Source organism: Polypterus senegalus, chromosome 1 (assembly GCF_016835505.1).
Source record: "Polypterus senegalus isolate Bchr_013 chromosome 1, ASM1683550v1, whole genome shotgun sequence".
Lineage (NCBI taxonomy): Eukaryota > Metazoa > Chordata > Cladistia > Polypteriformes > Polypteridae > Polypterus > Polypterus senegalus.
The window spans coordinates 178484350-178503601 of NC_053154.1; the positions used below are offsets into that span (position 1 = coordinate 178484350).

General features: G+C 39.6%; 1 protein-coding gene across 4 annotated transcripts in view; it reads left to right on the plus strand.

The window, feature by feature from the left end:
* chid1 (chitinase domain containing 1) overlaps positions 1-19252 on the plus strand; it is a 133605-nt gene that overhangs the window by 110522 nt on the left and 3831 nt on the right. For all 4 annotated transcript variants that reach the window (XM_039763708.1, XM_039763681.1, XM_039763699.1 and 1 more), the window contains exons 10-11: positions 3864-4019; positions 12080-12160. In XM_039763708.1, coding sequence (XP_039619642.1) covers positions 3864-4019; positions 12080-12160 — 237 coding nt within the window. The remainder of the gene's footprint in view (positions 1-3863; positions 4020-12079; positions 12161-19252) is intronic.

Here is a 19252-nt window from a genome sequence, read left to right on the forward strand (position 1 = left end):
ATATGTATGTGTATATATGTAGATATATATATGTATGTATATGTATATATATATGTTTATGTGTGTGTGTGTATATATGACAACAACACTCATCACTCACAACAGTGACAAAACAATTACATTGACAATCATGTTACGTTATTTTCAAAATGTTTCCTTTTCATTTTCATTGCTTCTTTAACACACTACTTCTCCACTGTAAGCTTGGTATTTTCTAGTATATATATATATATGTATATATATATATATATATATATATATGTGTATATATATATATATATATATGTATATATATATATATATATGTATATATATATATATATATATATATATGTATATATATATATATGTATATATATATATATATATATATATATATATATATATATATATATATATATATATATATATATATATATATATGTATATATATATATATATATATATATATATATATATATATATATATATATATATATATATATATATATATGTATATATATATATATATATATATATATATATATATGTATATATATATATATATATATATATGTATATATATATATATATATATATATATATATGTGTATATATATATATATATATATATATATGTATATATATATATATATATATATATATATATATATATATATATATATATATATATATATATGTATATATATATATATATATATATATATATATGTATATATATATGTATATATATATATATATATATATATATATATATGTATATATATATATATATGTGTATATATATATATGTATATATATATATATATGTGTATATATATATATATATGTATATATATATATATATGTATATATATATATATATGTATATATATATATATATGTGTATATGTATATGTATATATATATATATATATGTATATATATATATATATATATATATATATATATATGTATGTATATATATATATGGGGAGGTGGTTAAGTCTGTGATCAGGAACTTTATTGGGTGTAAAGTTTTGTTTATTACGAACATGTTCTTCTTAAGTTTGCATATGCTGGATTTATGTCCAAGTGTCTGTTGATGGCGTTCTCATTTGATACCCAAGATTCAGCCAGCTTTCTGGCACTTTTAGTACTGACTTTAAATTTTACTTGTACATTGTCCCAGTTAAATGTATGTCGTGTTGATTTAGTGTGTGTATAGATCAATGATCGCAAGTCCTTGTATGAAAATGTGCTATATAAATAAATGTTGTTGTTGTTGTTCTTCTGACGGTGTTGCGATGTTCCTGTATACGTGTTGCGATTCTTTTTGATGTTTGTCCTATGTGTACCGCTGAGCAAGAACTGCATGGAATGCTATAAACTGCGTTTCTTGTTTCTGCTGTCGATTTCTTGTTTTTAGCATTGAAGATGACCCTGCGCAGATTGTTTGTGGTTTTGTGTGCTATTCTGACGCCTGACCTGGCCAGGATTTGTGCTGCACCTTCAGACACCTTGTGGTGATAAGGAAGTGAGTGCCAGGTGGGGTGGGGGTTCAGATTCAAGTTGATTGTTTGCTGAGTTTTTTGCCGTCTTCTGTGTAAGATTTGATTTATGAATGTTTTTGAGTATCCGTTTGAAGTGAAAAGACGGGAAGAGATAGCGTCTTTCATTCATTTTTGTCTCCTTCGTATTACAATGGGTGTGGACTCTTCTGAATAGAATTTTAACACAGCTCCGTTTATGAGATACAGGGTGGTTGCTGGCAAAGTGTAATATCTTGTCTGCGTACCATTCTTTACGGTAAACACTTGTGGTCAGGGTGGTGTCATTACTTCTTTCAATGTTGATGTCCAGGAAGCTGATGTGTCGGTTCATTTATTTTTCCATGGTGAATTGGATTGCAGGGAATATTGGGTTGATGTGTTTGTAGAATTCATTCAGCTGATCATGTTTTAGTATGACGAATGTGTCATCTACGTAGCATATCCAAATTTTGGGTGTGAACTGGGATAGAGCCACGTTTTCAAATCGCTGCATTACCAGTTCCACTAGAAGTCCTGATAACGGTGATCCCATTGGCATGCCTTCTTTTTGAATGTAATATTTGCTGTTGAAATGAAAGTACTTTGGCAAAGTGATATCAGGTGCATTATGTCTTTAATGGACAGTTTGGTTCTTGTCTCTATGGTGGGGTCACTTCCTAGTCTCATTAATAGCGTTTCTGTGGCCAAATGAATCAGAATCATGGTATATAGCGACACAACGTCAAACGAGACCATGACCTCGTCCTCAGCGATGGATACATCTTTCAAGCCTTGTGATGCTACCTCGGCGCTGTTCACCGAATATTCTTAGTCATAAGTTAAATGTTTGAGTAACTGAAAAAGTCTTTTTGACAAGTTGTAAGATGGTCCGCCTATTAGGCTGACCACTGGCCTACAGTGGAACTTCGGTTTACGACCATCATTCGTTCCAAAACTCAGGTCGTAAACCGATTTGGTCGTGAATCGAAGTAATTTCCCCCATAGGATTGTATGTAAATACAATTAATCCATTCCGGAACGAACTGTATGTAAATATATATATATTTTTTAGTATTTTTAAGCACAAATATAGTTAATCATACCATAGAATGCACAGCATAATAGTAAACTAAATGTAAAAACACTGAATAACACTGAGGAAACCTTGAACAACAAAGAGAACTAACACTGCAAGAGTTTGCTTATAGCGCCATTTAACCGCCGCTAAAACAGTTTTTTAATGAGTTTTTAAGCACAGGGAAAAAAAATGAACATTTGAAAAATCCGTAATTTAATAAACCACCAAGAAAAGTAACATTGCAACAATGCATGTTACAAACTGATCACTGTAAACAGAAGTGAAGTGGAGGTTAAAATCCAATAGAAAAAAGTCTTCATTAAATACAGAGAGGTTAAAACAATGCCTGAATCTGTCTCTTTAAAAACAAGCCTTACTGTATGCGTCCAGCCTTCACTCTTTTTCTCTCTCTCTCAGTTGAGAAATTCTATGTAAATCAGGTAAATCTATCCTGGTGAAAGAATTTAATTTGTTTATAACTTAGTACTTTGGCTTAGGTGGATCCGCAGTGTTGGGGAGATATACTATATTATTTCTAATATCATTAATTTTAAAGCATTTTTTTAGTTCTAAGCTTTCAATACCTATCAGGAATCATTAACATAGGAACATGATTAGACATACAGGAATCAAAGGCAATATATAGCAGGTGAAGAGTGATGGTGGATTAATAAGGTATGGTCTTCTGACTGCATTGCGATGTTCCTGTGTACGTGTTGTGAAGCAACTTATTGGTACATTTTTGTCTTCAATGATATAATTTCAACTTGAACTTAAGACAAATAAAGGAAACCATTGATTATAATGTAATGCAGAATTGAATAGTAGTACTTGGTGTGTTACAAGATACATTTAATCTTTGTGATAACATCATATAGAGTGGTCCCTGGGAATTTGTAACTCACTAACTTTCCCATATAGTTGTGTATTTTCTTGGGGAGAACATGTACTTTTGCACTTGAGTGAGATATACATTTGTTACTAGTTAGGTATACTTTAAAAGGTATGTATACTGACACACAATTAAACTAAAAAGAGGGAAATTCCACATTGTTATCTCTTCTCCCCCAATACTTCATAATAGGCGCTAAGGCACCTGTCTACATTTGTATGATGGAAAAGGTACAGTATTTGGATCTGACAGAAATTGAGATTTGTAATATTAAAATAAGTCTGTTGTCATAGAAGGGAATAATGGAGCATAATAGCATGATGTGGATAATTCTTCGTAACTGAAAGCTTAATTACTTCACTTATTTATGTCATCTTTACAGGCCTGGTCCAAGCTCTCCTCTGCCCTGGATGCGAGCCTGTGTTCAATCATTAGACCCAGAATCCAAGTGGAGAAGGAAGATTCTGCTGGGTCTCAACTTTTATGGAATGGACTATTCTTTATCTGCAGGATCAATAGATCCAGTCTTGGGGAACAGGTAATTTTAGTCATACTGAACACCGTTTCCAGATATTTGTTTGTGTATTTTGTTTTTCTCACATGTCACAATCTGTGATCTAGCTGAACTGTTAATAAATCCAAAGGATAGGAGAGGAACTGAGAAAATAATTACTTTTGAAAACAAACAAACAGAACAGTTTTTGAGTACTACTGAAGAAAAAAGCAAGAGAATTTAAGAATCCTTAGGGATGAACTTGGGGGGGAAAATAATCACTGAAAATAAGAAACAAAAAGGCAAATTAACTAAATATTTATACATATTTGTTTGTAAAATAAGAAATAAATGTATTGCCTCTAGCAGAGATATACAGAAGCTCAGTGTATACTGAATTTAAATAGAAGAGTAAGAAGTGCTTCATATCCTAATTAAAGACTAATATAACTCCAGCGCTATTCCCAACACTGTTGCAACAAATGAAATCATCATTTATAAACCTTTAATAAGAATATTCTATCAATCACTTAAGGCAAAATTAGCTCCTGATGACTGGAAGGTTGAAAATGAGACACTAGCCCATAAGAACAGAATAGTAATTCCAGACCAATACGCTGTAGACAAGCATGGCAAAAAGACTGAGATGTGTAATGGTTTTCTGTCATAACTGTGAAAATGTGTAACTATTTTAACAGTGTATAAGTTGAAACACAAGAAATAATTTATACAACTAAGGTAAGTCAAAACTAACCTATTTTATCCTTCAACTTACAAGGTTTTTTGTTAATACACATGTACTTTAACCTTTGTGAAGAAGACTCTTTGTAAAAATACATGTTGGATGAGGTGGCTAAAGCGAGCGCTGCTGACAATTAAAAGACTTCTTAAAATTGTTATAATAACAAAATTGAAAATCAGAAATAGGGCAGTTATATTCTGTTGTCTTCAATGAGAAATGAAACCAGCTTGCTGGCAAACATCAGTCCACTTCCTTTATATATCTAATTGGTACTGTTAAGTCTAGAAGTCTCAGAAAATATTTCTGTTGTCTTTCTTGCTGCCTTAATGCAGTGCTGCTTGTGTGCAGGTATTTTCATAGGTCAGCATTATCAGAAACAATTACAGAAGCCACTTTTTAGACAAGAGCTTGTCTACTTTGATGCACATTGATATTTGCAAAGTGACCGCAAAAACATTTTACAGTAAGCTTACAATTTAATTGTGATTAAAAACAGCACATCACAGGGTCACTCTGAAATAAAGACCCTCATGTCAGCTTCAAAGTGAAAGTGAACATGAGGCTGAGAGACAGTAGTATGACTTTCAAATGGCCTGAGTACCATTCATGCAGATACAATCAGAGTACTATTACCTACAAATTATGCCAACTCATAACCATTAGTTCTGTCTCGTGCAAAATGATGTAAATTATAATCCAAAAATCAATAAGAGTCTATTTATTTGAAAATTATATACTAAACAACTTCCAGCATGGGTTGATGAAGTGAAGATCCTGCCAAATTCAATCTGACTTTTTGATCCGACAACTGGAATAGTAAGCAAAAGCAAACTATATGGAACAATTAAGACTGTCAAAAAACATTTGGTACAATTTCACTCCAAAGATTTTATATTGAAAGTAAAAAAACAAATGGCACCGGGGGTAAATTTCGAAACAACAAACAATATAGATAAGAGGAAAATAGTATATAATTGGCGGTATTTTAGGGCATCTATGGTGACACTCTAGGAATCTGTGCTGGGATTGGTACTTTTTTCTCTTGTATATTAATGGCAATGATTCTGAATAGTTAGTAAACTGACACATAGAAAATATTATGTGTTTTCAGCTTGTCTGTCTGGTTTGCTTATGTGGACACAAAGATAGCTCATAGATCCTGTTTTAGGAATAGACAGGTGGTTGACATCAACACCCCTCAAGGCTGGACGTCCAGTTGTAGAAGGAATCTGCATAGATTGTGCCATTTTTCAAAAGGAGAAGTACCGCTGTTGGAGGAAAACGGGACTGGAAAACTAGCTAAACTAATCAGCATTTGCATTGGCCATTGAGAAAGGTTCTACAGCCTCAAAGACCTGTATAGATAGATGAATGTTAGAAAACCTCTCCAGAAACATGTATCTTGCATTTAATTAAAACTAGTGGACTCGGCTGAGCTCGTTGGGAGTCATTTTTTATAATGGCGCAAATGGTGAAACATTTGACATTGACATTTTCAGAGTAATTGGTTGGCCAATGAAATTCATTCACTCATTATAATCAAACAACTTGAACTATTGTGTGAACTTCAGATGGTACTGGGGTGTATATTCCACTGTATATATTTTATTCACATGTATAGGGTGTTATTGTGTGTTGAGGAGGAAAAAGGGTTATTGCTGTTTTCATCTTCATGTCTTTCTTTTTTAAATGTATATTTTTTTCCTGCTTGGCTGAAGTTGCCATATAACGGCCTTTTTTTATATACCGTATGTATTCACTTGACTGTTTGGAAATGATTATTTCAAAAAGGGGACATACAGCTGGGCACTTAATAGGGTGATATTGGCCTATCTATTTATTAGCCACCTTACAGTTTAGGAAAGTGAGTGTTAGCAATCAACCTATTTCAGCAGATCAGGTCAGATTCATTACAGACTTGTCAAATTTGCAGAACCTTGGTAAATGAAGTTTAATGTAGGGAAATGGAAACTGCAATATTCTAGCAAAAGGAAAGTGCAGGATTTAGTTTGACACAACATTTCTGTATTTTAGACAGCTTATGGAAGCAATTAAAAAGGCAGCTAAAATGTTATTTTGTTCAAACTGTTGAATATAAATCATCAGGCTGCATAACGCACTAGTGAGACCGCATCTGGAGCTCTGACTGGTTTTGGTCCCCATACTACAAAAAAGACATAGCAGCACTTGATGCTGTGCAGAAAAGGGTAACCAGACAACTTGCATCCCAGAGCTAAACTGGATGACATACTCTAACAGACTAATTAATTAAATCTCTTTATATTTAACCAGAGAAAGCTGAAAAGTCATGTTTTTGTTTTTTAATTTACATAGTTAATCACATACTTGAAACACCAGTGGAAATTAAGAGGCAGAAATGTTTTAAGTCTGAAACCAGGAAGCAGTTCTTTATCCAGAGAGTCTTGGATCAAAGTACTGAGTCACGTAGTTGTAGCTGAAACCTTGACAACTTGAAAGAACTATCTAGATGAAATTTAAGGGCAGTTATTTAACCAGATGAGCTTGATGACCTGAATGTTTTCCTCTAATTTGTCAAACTTCTTATGTTATAAAGAACATGCTGTCATGATTGGTATACAGTGTCATTTGCACAATCATATTTTGTTTTCCTTGCATACACTTGTACTGCCAGCAGTGTTTCTGTTGGTGATACTGTATGCTTTTATTTTAAAACATATGGATAATTCATGATTTACTTAAATATTGCATCACAGAATTTGCTTTCGATTATTCTTGTGAAAAATCAAACACAAAATGAGAAAGTTGTCCACATTTTGCAAATTGAAAACACAACTATCTTTTCTAGAAATACAAAAATAATGATATTTTAATGAGCAAAATATGAATACTTCTTTTTGTGCAGACTTTTTTGAAATTTTGTTTTTACATTTTGTGGCCATAGGCATGGTTTTGCTGTGGGGCTCTGACTAGCACAAGTATTGTGATATTCACATGTTTTATCAAGATAGTAGACCTTTAAAGTGCATCTGAAAAGAAGTTATATAAGAAACATCACCTGGATGCACTGGGACGTATCATCAGTGATCATTGGCTGTTTCGGGACTTGCAACATCATACACACTTGCTCAGGCAACCCAACTGGGGTTGATCAATACCCAACTTTTTCCCAGTAGCGATCCACGGATCAGCCCTCTTTATCCAATGCCACCTTGAAGCTTTCTTTTCGGCCTCACTTATGGATTTAATGGCCCTCTTTTTGGCCGCTTCAGTTATGCCCAGCCATGTGAGGACTCTGCAAAGTTAGCGTCCTCCAAATCCTCTGCAGCCAACTTCTTTTGGCTCATAGAGTACCCTCCAGTCTCTGTCCCTGCACTCCTCCACCATCTCGTGATACTTGGCACGTTTCCTCTCGTTAGCTTCCTCAGTATGCTCTTCCCAGGGCACTGTCAGTTCCATCATGATCAGCTGTTTTGAGGTCACGGAGGTAATGATCATTTCTGGTCGGAGTGATGATGTTACAATTTGCTGCGGGAACTTTAGCTGCTTTCCCAAGTCAGCCTGCAGCTGCCAGTCAGAGGCTGTGTGGAAGAGGCCTGTTGTTACTGCCTTTGCCTGGGATTGCTCTCCCATTTTAACAAAGATAACTGCCTTCTTTGAGCCGTGGAGGAGTTTGCTTGTGTTGACGGCTGCAGCCAAGCTTTCAGCAACTGTCTGGAGCACCTTGCCATGGTGCCATCGGTAGCAGCCAACTGCCAGAGCCTTAGGGCAGCTGCTGAGCAGATGTTCTAGAGTGCCTCTTCCTGAACAAACTGGACATGAGGGTGTCTGGCTCTTCACCCAGACGTGGAGGTTTGCGGAAGTTTACTGGGCTTGGTAGGGCATCGTAGGCCATGTGCACTAGGAACTAGACATGAAAGAAATCTCCCGGCATGATGTCCGACCAGGTGATCCTTCACTGGAGAGTACTCTCCCACCTTGTCCATGCACCCTGTTGCCAGAGTCCTACTACCCTGCTCACTCTCTTTTCCTCCACCCCTGCTCGGACCTCTTCCTGGAGTAGATGGATTTTCTCCTTGCCCTGGGTCTTTGGGAAGTAGCCCAGACCTGCTCTACCTGTTGTCACGGTGCCCACCAGAGCCTTCAGTCTCAGGCGTAACTCTGCCACCGCCACAGCCTTCTGCCCTCCATTTCCTGCCTGTCCTCGCCTCAATGCCAGCTGCTGACACCTTACAATCCTTGGAGTCCCTGTACCATAGGGCTTCTCTGGTGTTTGCTACCATGAATTCTTCAGTAAGGCCGCTAAATGGTAACCACAGGATGTTACTTGTCCCATGAAGTGCTGCGCTGGTGAGGCTAGGTGGGAGTCCCATCCACCTCCGAAGAATGCTGCTGATCTTCTTTTCAAGGGACTCGACTGTTGAAAGCGTGACTGCATATACTAGCAGAGGCCACAAGACTCGGGGCAGGATTGAGTGCTGATAGATCCAGGCTTTAAACCTACCAGGCAGGCCAGACCTATCTGCCTTGGTGAGCCATGTCCCAAGCTCCTGGGTGGACTTCTGAAAGGCAGCTGTGTCTTTCAGACTTGAGTCAAAGACTTTCCCCAAACTCTTGACTGGCTGTTCTGTGATGGATGGGATGACTGTTTCCACGGCAGCAAATCGGTACTTATCAGTCACCTTCCCCTTCTTTAGCACTATGGACCTTGACTTGGAAGGATTAAAACTCATCCTTGACCATGTGACGAGTCTTTCAAGTCCTTGTAGCATCCACCTGCTCCCTGGGACCGATGATGTCGTGATGGTTAGCTCACCCATACAGGCTCTTATTGGGGGCTGTCGTACACCCGACTTAGTCAGGCAAAAGGGCAAAAAGAATAACGGAGATGGTGTACCCTGTTATTTCCTTGCCAAGCTGATGCCAGTCTGATATTTCTGACCTGGAAGTGACCCTTATCCTGAAGTTGTTATAGTAATGCAGGATCAGATCCTTGGTTTTCCTGGGAACATGGTGGCTATGTAGTGTGAGCTCAAACAGCTTGTGTGGTATAGACCCATAGGCATTGGCCAGATCCAACCACAACACAGCAAGGTCACCTCTGTTCTCATGAGCGCTTATAGACAAGGTAGGGTACGCTGCTCGGGCCTGGAGTGGAAGCTGATCGGGCTGCCTTGATGACCTCCTCGATCTCCTTCATACTCGGCATACCCAGCTTGAATGATGTTATTGGGATGGCAGGGTTGATGAGGGCTTTATTGGCATCGAGATCTTGATCCCCTCTAGGATTGCTCATTATGTCCTGGACTAAGCACTTTACTTCCTCCAATGAACACTCAAGATGCCCACCGTGCTCATCCCTTAGCAGTTGTTTCGTACAACCAAATTGATTGGGAAAAAAAAGCCTCCCACCTCCTCACTCTCTCTCTTCCCCGATTCCTGTGCCATTCTGCTCTGCGAAGGGTCATCAGCGTCTTCCGCAGGATGTTGTGCAGTTCTGCCAATGCCCACTTTTCCTCATCAGCAGCTGTCTTGTACTGCTTCTTCAGGGTTCGAAGCTCTTAGCGGATATAATGTATGTTGAGGGCCCTGCAGTTCCATAGTATATGAGGTGGACTTGGTCTTGCCCTTCTCCATCTGACCAAACCTCTCAGATTCATAACTGACGATGATTGTGGTCATTGTTTGGAGTCACCTGTTGACATCTCCTTTGGCTGTAGTTTGGATAATGTTGGACACGTCCTGATCAAGCTGCATCCAATTTCTCCGTTTGCTGGCTGGAGGCCACTAAATCCGTGGCTGTGGAACTACTCTGCCGGGTTTGGGAGGCTAAGGTGCGAGGAGGGACTGGGCTCTGCGTCTCACCAGGTCCAAGACCTGTGCATTGTACCTCCTCCTCCTGCTCCAAACACTTCATTTTGGCCTGATGGATTTTTAGGCCATGTTGGTTCTTGCACAGCTTTCTGCACATGCATGTTGTACTCGTATTCTGTCCGTTCACATAGGTCGTCAACCTTTTGTCTGGCTGATCGGAGATCTCATCCTCCCCTTCTCTCGGGATCTCTTGGGGGTATCTCTCTTTAGGGCTTTCCGTAGCTTGTTGGGGTTCTTCCTCACAGAAGACACAGGTTGTGATGCTAGCCCGTTGCTGTCTTTTCGTGTTGTCAACTGACTTTCCAGTAGTCACCATACTTTTCTTGGTTGTAACCTAGACTGTTCCTAGGAGTCACTGGCTATGCCTGGCTCTGACTATATATGAAACATCACCTGGATGCAGATGTCCAAAGAAGGCAATGGCACCAGTTGAGCCTCTGGCTGCATATCTTACCACTAAATTAGGGGTGTGGGCAGCACATGGCACAAAAAGTTCTGGGATTTTTTGCAGCAGTCTGGTGTGCATATCTTTGTGCTTCCACCTCAAGTTGGCACTGTTGCCATATGATTGCCCTCTGCAGTCATTGAAAAGAATATTTAGTTCCTCGTGTCTGTCCAGGACAACAGCAAACAGTTTTTCCTGTTGTCTCTGTTTCTGAAATTTATCCCAAAGTGCTCTTTAATCCTGGGTATTGCCTTCATTTTGACACTTCTTATAATGTTTTGTGCTCCTACATGGCTAACATCGGGTGTGCAATCTGAAATAATGGAGTAATATTTGAACCGCTTAATGTCACTCACTATATGCTCTATTCCCTTCTCACCTATGGAATTAATGAGCTCATTTTGTTTTGCCAAGGTAGCTTGTGTGGATGTTGTTGCCACTCCTCAAAAAGCTCTATATGCTGTTTCATAAATGCCTTTCTCTTGAACTAATCTGTGATATTCAGGCTTCTCGAACAGTGAATGCATAAAGCCTGCTGCTAGGGAAAATTCAACAGACTTCACATATGTGACAGTGGGGGTACAAAGTTGTATTTATTATTTTTAATGTGAAGCAACATTATTATTATGGTGTATTATCTGTCCTAGAGCTGTTTTGTTTCTCACACACAAGAGGTTGTTCCTTGTGGAGTTTTCAGGTTGATTATTTAAATAATCTGTCGATCGGTTCTCTTTCATACAAAATGAGACACTGCTTTCCTTGTGGAAGAATTCAGGGTGTAGAGAAATCCCTCATGTAGGTTACCTCATAAAATAATTTAATAGCAATTGCAGATATTATTGTTCCAGCTTTACAGTCTTACAGTTAGCGAATGTGCTTTATATTTTATCACAGTGCCTTCAAGAAAGAAAGCAAATGTAACTCTAAACCTCTTACAGGTACAGAAGTCATTATTGTTTAGTGACCGTGACCCCAGGAAGTTTTATACTTTATGGCAAGACAGTTGCACTGTTTCATGTTTCTGTGAAATGTTATGTTTTTAATTGTTTTTTGTATAAATTGTAGGTATGTGGAAATCCTGAAAGAATTCAAGCCTAAACTGTCATGGGATGAACATTCAGCAGAGCACTCTTTTGAATACAAAAAGTAAGGCACTCTAGTTCTGTGGCATAGTGACTGTTCTGCCCCACATCTTGTTAGTTAAGACTGTTATTTGTTGAACTGTGCTCCCCCTTCATCTTGTCAATTATTAACACACCAGTCAGTCATGTCCCACACTCACAGTGGTACTATAAAAGTCTATGAAACTCGCATAATGCACGTAGGTTGCATAATAAACATTTGAATACAATACACCAGATGTCTCTCACGTAGGCACCCCTTTATCTCTTGTTTCAGTTACGGCCAAAGCGTATCCTTAGGGTATATAAACCCCTGGGTCTGGTTAGTTGTGGTATGCAGCAATTTGAACCTCTGTCTACGCGCTTCTCTTCGTCTTGATCCAACCGTGGAAATCACTCGCCTTTTTACAACGAAGTACGTCTAGTAAAAGCCTTCAAGATAGCTCGCTCACCCCTTGTCGTTTTTTATGTGGATGTGCTGAGTTGTTTAAGCTCTCTGCGGCTGCATTGCACGGACAGTGCGAGGTGAGGCAGAAAAGTAAAAAGGCAAATGTACGTCGCGAGACAGACTGCAAGAGAATCATTAAGACCGCTAAGTTAAGGAACGTTCTGGCCACGCGGATCAAAGAAGGATCCTACGGCAACTTAGTAAAAGGTTAATTCCACGGCGCGGGACGGAACCATAGAATATTGCTTCTCACCTGCTAAGTAAAGGGACGTTCGTTCCAGGGAATCAAAGGGAGGATCTCTGGGCAACTTGGCTGAAAGACAGTATTCACAACGCAATCGGAGTGCAGCATCACCATGGCATCTTTTAAATCAATTGACTCCGCCTACTGACAGGTTGAAGGTGCAGTAAGGGCTGCTCATGCTGTGCTTTCCAATATAGATTGGCGTTTCTTGTGGCCATAAACAAGGAGAAAATCAGATCACACAGAATCCGAATTGGGATCCGATTGCCTTAAGCGTTTTAGCTTTATTTACTTTGCCTCTCCTGAATCACCTGAAATCGGCAGTCTTCTGTTGGTGTAGCTGGGTACAGAAGCACTCAGTTCAACTTATACAGCCCAAACTCCATTGTTGCAGACATGGAGAAGGTATACAAAACCGAATCAGATTCTGTGGCCAATTCAAGGCACACCTGCTATTCCAACACCTCAGCAAAAAGTTCTGCAGTCAAAGCTTGTGCGTTGGCTGAAGCTGCGCGTGTACGCGCATCCTTCACAATGATAGAGTTTGTGATTAAAAGAGAACAAGCATGGAGGCAGAGAGAATTGCACTGGAGGCAGCACTAGAGGCTCTTCAATCTGAAAAAGAGGCTGCTGCCGCAGTAGCTGAAGCTGAAATATTAGCAACTGCGACAAATCAGCTAAATCGTGAGATTCGCAGCCGCCGAAGCTCATCTCAAGTTAACAGAAGGACAGCAGGGTATGTAACTCTTGATGCTGTTACCCCTCAGCCTAACTCACCTACACGCAAAGAAATGGAAACATCACCTGCTGCACAACAGGACGTCATGATGAAGAGTCCTTCACGCATCTCAGGTGACCAACCATTTTCTACAGAGGTGCAGGTAGGAGGAAGTGAAGATGTCCAGAGAGCATCATCACAATCAGCAGAGTTTATACAAGAACAGACAGTATGGCTTACACTTGACGCTGTCACCTCTCAGCCTAACACACCTACTTGCAAGGAAGTGGAAACATCACCTGCAGCACAACAGGACATCATGATGAAGAGTTCTTCACACATCTCGGGTGACAACCCATGTAAGAGACATCATCAGAGTGCACAAAGTGAGGCATTAAATTAATGGTCCTCATAATTCACCCTTTGCTATAAAACTGGACCTAGTTTGGGTTCTTGTAGGCGAAGTTTGCCTCGGAAATGCTCACAAAATGGCAGTTGGTACTTTAAAAAAAAAAAATGTGCTGGAAAATGGGCGACCTTCACTTTTCACACCTTGCTACAACCACCTTTGCTTGAGAGAAAGGGTGACTTACGGTGGGGAGCCAAGACCATTGGCCCCTTTGTTCAAGTCTGAGCATAATGATGTGCTGAGGACAATTTTTGACTCCATGTTGCCACGGATCAAACTGTCTGCACTTCCTGGTGGTTTCACAGAGCAAGATCTTTTTAAAAGCCAGTGGAGACAAGTGTAAGCATTCTGGACATGCTGGAGACTTAAATGCCTTTCCGCTTTGCATAGCAGGTGCAAATGGACTTGCCGAACCATAAATATAGCAATAGGAGACATTGTGCTGTTGAAGAAGAGTCCACTATCATGCAATAAATGGCCTATGGGATTTGTCGAGTTTTGAAAGTCCCTAACGTCTTACTGTCTACCACACTACTTGGTAACTTATTCCAAGTGTCTATCGTTCTTTGTGTAAAGAAAAACTTCCTAATGTTTGTGCGAAATTTACCCTTAACAAGTTTCCAACTGTGTCCCCGTGTTCTTGATGAGCTCATTTTAAAATACAAGTCTCGATCCACTGTACTAATTCCCTTCATAATTTTAAACACTTCAATCATGTCACCTCTTAATCTTCTTTTGCTTAAACTGTAAAGGCCCAGCTCTTTTAATCTTTCCTCATAATTCAACCCCTGTAGACCTGGAATCAGCCTAGTCGCTCTTCTCTGGACCTTTTCTAGTGCTGCTATGTCCTTTTTGTAGCCTGGAGACCAAAACTGCACACAGTACTCAAGATGAGGCCTCACCAGTGCATTATAAAGGTTGAGCATAACCTCCTTGGACTTGTACTCCACAGATCGTGCTATATAACCTAACATTCTGTTAGCCTTCTTAATGGCTTCTGAACACTGTTTGGAAGTTGATAGCTTGGAGTCCACTATGACTCCTAAATCCTTCTCATAAGGTGTACTCTCGATTTTTCGACCGCCCATTGTGTATTCAAACCTAATATTTTTACTTCCTATGTGTAATACTTTACATTTACTGACATTAAATTTCATCTGCCACAAATCTGCCCAAGCCTGTATGCTATCCAAGTCCTTCTGTAATGATATAACGGATTCCAAATTATCTGCTAATCCACCTATCTTGGTATCATCTGCAAACTTAACCAGCTTGTTACTTATATTCCTATCTAAATCATTTATATATATTAAAAATAGCAGCGGCCCTAGCACTGACCCCTGTGGAACACCACTCTTAACATCAGCCAGTTCTGATGAGGTTCCTCGCACCATCACCCTCTGCTTCCTGTGTCTGAGCCAATTCTGCACCCATCTAAAAACATCACCCTGAATTCCCACTTCTTTTAACTTGATGCCCAACCTCTCATGTGGCACCTTATCAAATGCTTTCTGAAAGTCCAGATAAATAATATCATAAGCTCCACTTTGATCGTATCCTTTTGTTGCCTCCTCATAGAATTCCAACATGTTAGTAAAACACGACCTCCCCTTCTGAACCCATGCTGACTGTTCAGAATAACTCCTGTCCTTGTCATGTGTTGCTCAATCTTATCCTTAATAATTCCTTCCATTAATTTTCCTGTGATGCTTGTTAAGCTTACTGGCCTATAGTTGCTTGGATCTGCCCTGTCACCCTTTTTATATAATGGGATGATATTTGCCATTTTCCAGTCCTTTGGAATCTCTCCAGTGCACAGTGACTTCCTAAAAATATGTGTCAAGGGTTTATATATGTACTCACTAGCCTCCTTAAGAACACGAGGATAAATATTATCTGGGCCTGGTGATTTGTTTGATTTCATCTTATTTAATCTGAGCAGCACTTCTCCCTCTACAATTTCCAAATCCCTCAGTACCTCCTTAGTAGTTGTGTTTACCTCTGGCAGGTTATCCACTTGCTCACTTGTAAACACCTCAGAAAAATGTAAGTTTAGGGCATCTGCTATTTCATTGTCTGTATCTTTTAATTCCCTTTACTATTCCTGATGAACTTGACCTCCTCCTTAACTGTTCTTTTACTACTAAAATACTGAAAGAATCTCTTGGGGTCTTCTTTGCCTTATCTGCTATATTCCTCTCCAACTGTCTTTTAGCCTCTCTGATATCCTTCTTAATGGTTGCCCTCATGTTCTCATACGCTCACGGTTCTCTTTGCAGTCATTAGTCTTATATGCCTTATACAGCAGTTTTTCCTTTGCAACTTCTTTTTAAATCTTTATTAATCCATCGTGGAGATTTTTTAGTTTCCTATTACTTCCAAATTTAGGTATGTATCTGTCCTGCATTACATGTAAAACATTTTAAACCTGTTCCACTGCTCCTCGACTGTCTCCACATTTAAAAGCTTATCCCAGTCTATCCTACTTAGACTTTGTCGCATCTGCTCAAAATTAGCCCTACTAAAGTTCAACTTAACAATTTTAGTCTTTGCATCTGTACTCTTACAAAATACTGAGAATTGTATTACATTATGGTCACTTGACCCTAGTGGTTCAATCACCTCTACACCCTCAATTCTATCCTGATTATTACAGAATACTAAATCCAGATAGGCTTCACCCCTTGTTGGTGCTTTAACATGCTGTGTTAAAAACAGTCGCTGATTACTTCTAAAACTCCTGCTCTTGTGCTCCTCCATCTGTAAGGTTATCCCAGTTAATATTTGGATAATTAAAGTCCCCATGACTATAATATCCCCTGTAAACTTGCCTTTTGATATTACTAAAAGATGTGTGTTGAAATTACTGTCTGAATTGGGTGGTCTATAACACACTCCTAAAATGAGACCTTTTTCCCTAATATTTTCCAGGCGAAGCCACATGTCCTCACTAAGATGGGGCTCATCATCCAACTGAAGATGACTTACATTTAATTCCTGTTTGGCATAAACAGCAACCCCACCTCCTTTTCTGTTCTGTCTATCCTTCCTAAAAAATGTGTATCCCTCTATGTTACACTCATCCCCATCTTTGTTATTTAGCCAGGTTTCCGTTATTGCTATAATATCATAATTGTGCTCTGCTACATACAACTCCAACTCACTTACCTTATTTTTGATACTTCTAGCATTAAGGCAAGCTATTTTTAATGTGTTAATCCTTCTATCTTTACGTGTTTGCTTAAAATTTACATTACTATGCATTTTTATTTCTACACCATTGTTTGTTCTTCCATGTATAGATCTAAATCTGGCCTGTCCTAAACTCCCTGCCCCCCCATTCCCTAGTTTAAACAATCCTCGACTAGCCTACACATACGCCTCCCCAATACATTGGTGCCCCTCCGGTTCAGATGTAACCCGTCACGGCGGAACAGGTCCCATCTGTTCCAAAAGGAGTCCCAATGCCCCATAAACCTATACCCTTCTACCCTGCACCAAGATTTGAGCCAGCGTTAAGCCTTCTAATCTCCTCAATCTTACCTGGACTGGGCGTGGCACAGGCAGAACTTCGGAGAAGACTACCTTGTCAGTTCTGCTCCTCAGCTTGGTACCTAACTCTTTGAATTTGGATCGCAGAACTGACAGACTTTGTATGTCATTTGTTCCAACGTGGACAATGACAACTGGATCCACCCGCTCTGGCCAAGAGCCTATCCACCCTTCCAGGAGGTCTCCCACCTGTGCTCCCGGAAGGCAACACACCGTCTGACACTCTCTCTCTCTCTGGAGCACACCTGCGCTTCAATCCCCCTAATGATTGAGTCCCCAACTATCACTACCTCTCTCTTTTTGGGAACTGGTTTTGAGGTGGCCCGTTGGGGCTCCTCAACCCTGCCTACCACCTCAGAATTATCAGAGTCACCGTCCAGCTCCGCCAGGACATGATAACGGTTAGACACTTCTAATTCTGGGGTTGATGCCCCAGGACAGTGTGCACCCTTTACCTTACGCCTTGCGACCGTGACCCACCTATTCCTACCTGTCTGGTCTGGAATCTCCTCCGCGCCACCTTAGGGGTGCACACTATCTCTAAAGGACACCTGGGCCAAGTCCGCCAATTCTCTATTACAACGCAGGTCAGCCAACTCCTCCTCCAGTTCAGCGACCCTGAGCTCGAGGTGCTGGATCAGCTGGCATCTCTTGCAGATGTAGCCCTCATAGACAACAGGCTCTTCCAAACCATCAGCTAAAAGTCCAACATCCAACAGGACTTGCATTGCACTGGCCTCATTATTAAAATTTGATTTGGGATTACTAAGCTGCCTTAACTATATATTTTTTTTTTCTTAAAATTAAATTTCTTCTTCTTTCAGCTGCTCCTTAACTTAAATGGTAACACTAAGATCTGCTACAGATATTTTACACCTTTTCCCCCTTAAGCTCCTGTACTGTTCTCCCTCTCAGCTGCCTGCCTTTCTATGAGGTTAACTTTACTTTTCTCTGTCTCTTCTAGCTTTGCGCTCTTCTTACTTATAAGCTCTTCACTCGCACTGTTTGTATTCCCCCGTATTAATGAACCAATACGCTGTCGCCCACTTAATTGTTCTGCCTCTGGACGGCTAAGGACTGTTTAATCTAAAATAAACAAATAAATAAAACTTTACTACCTTATTTGCTCCTACTGCTCCTTGTGCCTGATCGGTGTCTTAACGCAGGCGCTTACCTGCGCACTACTGAGTTTCCACCTTTTACTGCTTTGAAGTCAGCCGCGGCCTTTTTTTCTTTTCCTTTAAACTAAGGAATCGCTGTTACGACGACGCGGTTATTTATTTACAAATGCCGATATCAGTTACTGCTGCTTTCTACCCTGCCGCCTCGATGCTAATTCAAATACAGATAACAAGAAAAAGAACAAGTACAAATAACTTTTCCAAGCGCACTTCCAAACACCCAGCTACTTTTGCTCTTGTGCGGGCGAAAAAAGCAAAAAAAAACCCTTCTAAAGGGAAAAAGCTTTAAAATTCCCACACGGTTCCTTAGAGGCAACCAAAACCCAAGTTTTTAAGAGCAAAATGTATTTTTTTAATGTAAATCTCACACCACAGAACAAACCAACAGACTCTAGCGTTTGCAAAGCACACGTCAGCACAAAGCACACGTGACTCTCAGCTCTGAGCCCTTGGTCACCTTGGTATTCCCTAGCAGCGATGGTACAGAACAAAACATAGAAGTTAAGACTGCCTCTCAAGGCATCTCCAGAAACTCTATCAGGCATATCACGTAGGCACCCCTTTA